The sequence below is a fragment of the Pelmatolapia mariae genome, linkage group LG23, assembly GCF_036321145.2.
Source record: "Pelmatolapia mariae isolate MD_Pm_ZW linkage group LG23, Pm_UMD_F_2, whole genome shotgun sequence".
Lineage (NCBI taxonomy): Eukaryota > Metazoa > Chordata > Actinopteri > Cichliformes > Cichlidae > Pelmatolapia > Pelmatolapia mariae.
In genome coordinates, this window is record NC_086246.1 from 29,757,388 (window position 1) to 29,761,431 (window position 4,044).

At 42.1% G+C, this 4,044-nt stretch overlaps 1 protein-coding gene across 1 annotated transcript; it reads left to right on the forward strand.

Moving 5' to 3' along the window:
* Positions 1-2,037: 2,037 nt before the first annotated feature.
* Positions 2,038-3,828, forward strand: LOC134621216 (E3 ubiquitin-protein ligase TRIM21-like). The gene has a single exon (XM_063467645.1). It carries the CDS (start codon positions 2,038-2,040, stop codon positions 3,826-3,828), a length of 1,791 nt encoding a protein of 596 aa, XP_063323715.1.
* The last annotated feature ends 216 nt before the right edge of the window (positions 3,829-4,044 follow it).

Sequence of the window (4,044 nt, forward strand, 5' to 3'; positions counted from 1 at the left end):
CTGTAAACTAATATCCTGGCTTGCTCGAGGCTGCCGTTTTCTCTTACAGTTTCAATCAAAATTAGAAATGCTACTCTGGGATACAGAGAGAACTAACTAATAGTGCTGCCTGTTAGTTTCCAAAACACGTTATTCACGGTCAGTGTTGGGGAGTAACAGAATACATGTACCGCCGTTACGTATTTAAAATACAAAATATGAGTAACTATATTCCGTTACAGTTACCGTTTAAAAAGGTGGTATTCAGAATACAGTTACTTTGTTGAAATAAATGGATTCTATATTTTCCTGTTTCATATTGTGGCGGGTCAGGACTGTTTGGGTTTTGTTTGACAGCTATGTTCCGTTGTTCCAGGCGGCAGCGTTACGTTGCCATGGTTACAGGGTGACCCGCTCTCTCTGAGACTGTGTGTTTCCTGGGTGAGAGAGCGCCTTTTTGTTGTTGTTGTGCTAAGCTAATAGGCAGAATGCTACAGGCATAGCCCTAAAGAATGTAGCCTCATGGGCAGTGTAGTCCGTGCTGCAGGGAGAATGGACTGCCATACCCGTTATGTGTCTGTGAGCGCGAGGAGGGAGAAAAAGGAAAAGTACGAGTTGTCATTGAGCAGAAACGGGAGCTGGAAGCATGTAAATATAATAATAACCACTGCAGCCAAGAAGAGTGCCTGACGAGCCCAGTTGTAAGTAAGCTATTAAGACTCGACTGTACACTGTGTTCGTGTTTTCCTCCGAAACAATAAGTTCCGTTGCAGCAGCCTTTCAACGCCTCTCTCTGTCTCAAACTTGACCCAGACAAAAAAGTAAAGCTATTAGCCAGAGGTTCCTTTACTACGGTTCGGAGCCGCGGACCTTCAGTAATAGTAATAAATCACATTCATGTAGTTGTAAAAAAGCATGATAATATATTAAGTAATCCAAAGTATTCAGAATACGTTACTCTCATTGAGTAACGTAACGGAATGCGTTACAAAATACATTTTGGGGCATGTAATCTGTAATCTGTAGTGGAATACATTTTAAAAGTAACCTTCCCAACACTGTTCACGGTTACGTACAATTTTAGACTGATGTGGGCCAAAGCCTAGCAAAGCCTGTAACGTTATTTGACGGACACATTTTATGAGTGAACTTGATTTTGAGTGACTTACAGGTTTCTTTGAAAAATACTTTCTTATATTCAGGTTCTTCCTTTTTGCTGCCACCCTCCTCTCCTCATTGCAGGTCCTTGCAGCGCAGGCTTGCTGCTGCTAAAACTAAACAGAGCTCCCTGAAAGGCACAGCCAATCACATTGGCCATATTTGTCACATGAGGTAGGACTCCAGTAGAGAACGTAATTTAACTCTTTCTGCACCGCTAGGTGAATGAGACGTTGACAAATCGTTTCTTTTTTCTTTCTGTCGGGTTTGTTTTTCTTTACTCGAAGAGATCAAATTATTGGTGGGGACAATTCAATAATCGCTGGATATTGGTGGGGACATGTCCCTTCCGTCCATGCCAAATCTACGCCCTTGGGTTAAATTATACAGCAAAATCTAAATCTTGGGCCCGTAAAAGAGGTCAAAGTAACAGAACACTATTCAAAAGCTGACAACAAACAATTCTACTAACTCAATACCTAAACAAAACTTAAATAGTGCACACACAAAAAGGGGTAGAACACACAAAACCTTATTGAAACTAACATAACAAATTGATCCAGAGTTGTGGTATGACCCAATTTGCAGTTCTCCATATATGCTTGCTCCGCCCCTACTCCACCTCTTAGCTCATCAACCAAGGGTCTGGGAGCAACTGCCAATAAGGTCTCTCAGAAAACACAGAAAGATTAAATCATAAATATAACAGTAAAAACTAAAATGTGCAAAGTTATTTTAGAATACAGTATTATGTGATTGTATGAGTTAATTAATTCTAAACTAAAAGACTGTAAATTAAATCCTATATTTAAAGAAAGAAAAATATAAGTGTAGTGTTATGTGAATTAATAAATTTAAAAATGAACGAATTTTCTTTTCTTTCTTGTTCAGAGTGCAGACATGTCTGCTGCCAGCTGTCTCCTATCTGAAGCACAGTTACAGTGCTCCATCTGTCTGGATGTCTTCACTGATCCGGTCTCCACACCATGTGGACACAACTTCTGCAAAAACTGCATCAGTCAACACTGGGATATCAATGAGAGGTGTCAGTGTCCTTTGTGTAAAAAGGTCTTTGAGACCAGACCTGAGCTGCATATCAAGACTTTAATCTCTGAGATGGTTTCTCAGTTCAGACGTGAAGCTCAGCAGAAAGTCAGTAGCAGCAGCTCAGAGCAACAAGCTGCCAAACCAGGAGAAGTTCCCTGTGACATCTGCACTGGAACCAAACTGAAGGCCCTGAAGTCCTGCCTGGTGTGTCTGGCCTCCTACTGTCAGACTCACCTGGAGCCTCATCTGACAGCTTCACGTCTGAAAAGACATCAGCTGGTCGATCCTGAGGAGAACCTGGAAGGCAGGATGTGTATGAAGCACGATAAACCTCTGGAGCTGTTCTGTAAGACCGATCAAACATGTGTCTGCGTGCTCTGCTCTGTTATAGACCACAAGACTCACAAGTTTGTTCCTCTGAGAGAAGAATGTGAAGGAAAGAAAGCAGAGCTGGGGAAGACTGAGGCTGAAATTGAACAGATGATCCAGAAGAGACGACTGAAGATTCAGGAGATCAAAGAGTCAGTGAAGAAGAGTAAAGATGCTGCAGACAGAGAGAAAGCAGAAGGTGTTCAGGTCTTCACTGCTTTAAAGGAGTCTGTTGACAGACGCCTGAACGAGCTCATAAAGGAGATCGAAGAGAAACAGGAAACAACAGAGAAACAGGCTGAAGGTTTCATCAAAGATCTGGAACAGGAAATCTCTGAGCTGATGAAGAGAAGCTCAGAGGTGGAACAGCTCTCACGCTCTAAAGATCACCTCCAACTCCTCCAAAGCTTCTCATCCCTGAAAGCTGCTCCAACCACCAAAGACTGGACAGAGGTCAGTATCCATCCAGCATCATATGAGGGGACTGTGGTGAGAGCTGTGGTGAGAGTTGTGGATCAGCTGAAGGAAATATTCAGTAAAGACCTGAAGAAGCTGTTTGATGCTGAGCTGAAGAGGGTCCAGCAGTATGCAGTGGATGTGACTCTTGATCCTGATACAGTAAATCATCATCTCATCCTGTCTGATGATGGAAAGCAAGTACACTGTGGTGAAGAGGAGAATGATTTTCCAGACAACCCAAAGAGATTTTCTGAAGAGCTCGTTGTTTTAGGAAAGCAGAGTCTCTTGTCAGGCAGATTTTATTTTGAAGTTCAGGTTAAAGAAAAGACTGAATGGGCTTTAGGAGTAGTCAGAGAATCAGTCAACAGGAAACAAGAAATCACACCGAGTCCCGAGAAAGGTTACTGGACTGTAGGAGTATATGAAAACATTTGTGTGGCTCTTGAGGATCCTGAAGTCCGTCTCCTGCTTCAGTCTTATCCTGAGAAGGTGGGGGTGTTTGTGGATTATGAGGAGGGTCTGGTCTCCTTTTATGATGTAGATCGTGCAGTTCTTATCTACTCCTTTACTGGCTGCTCCTTCACCGGGAAACTCTACCCATTCTTCTGTCCCGGGGTCAATGATGATGATGATAACTCTGCACCTCTGATCATATGTCCTGTCAATCAGTCAGTCAAATCTTTTTCCATGGGGAATGTGGATCAATCAAAGTTTAAGCCAAGCCAGAGAAGAAGTCCTATAAACAGAGCCCAGCAAAATGCACCTGATGAAGACCACGAGATTCAGTCAGAAGCTGCAGAACAAGTTGAGCTTTAGTTGATTCCTGCTTTTAAACTGTTCCCAAGTTTAAGAAAATTATCCATTTGAGGAAGGAAGTCCAGTCTGTGTAAATAGAAACTCTCCTTTTCTTTCCTTTTAATGTTTAAAGGCACAGGTATTAAAGCATATACCGTCCATGGACATGAGTACAAATGTTAAAATTTCATTATTTTCATTCACCTGGGGTGAAATATCAAAAACAGGATGGAGAAA

Excerpts from the sequence above, each read along its gene's own strand:
- LOC134621216 (XM_063467645.1), top strand. The coding sequence starts at position 2,038 with ATGTCTGCTGCCAGCTGTCTCCTATCTGAAGCACAGTTACAGTGCTCC.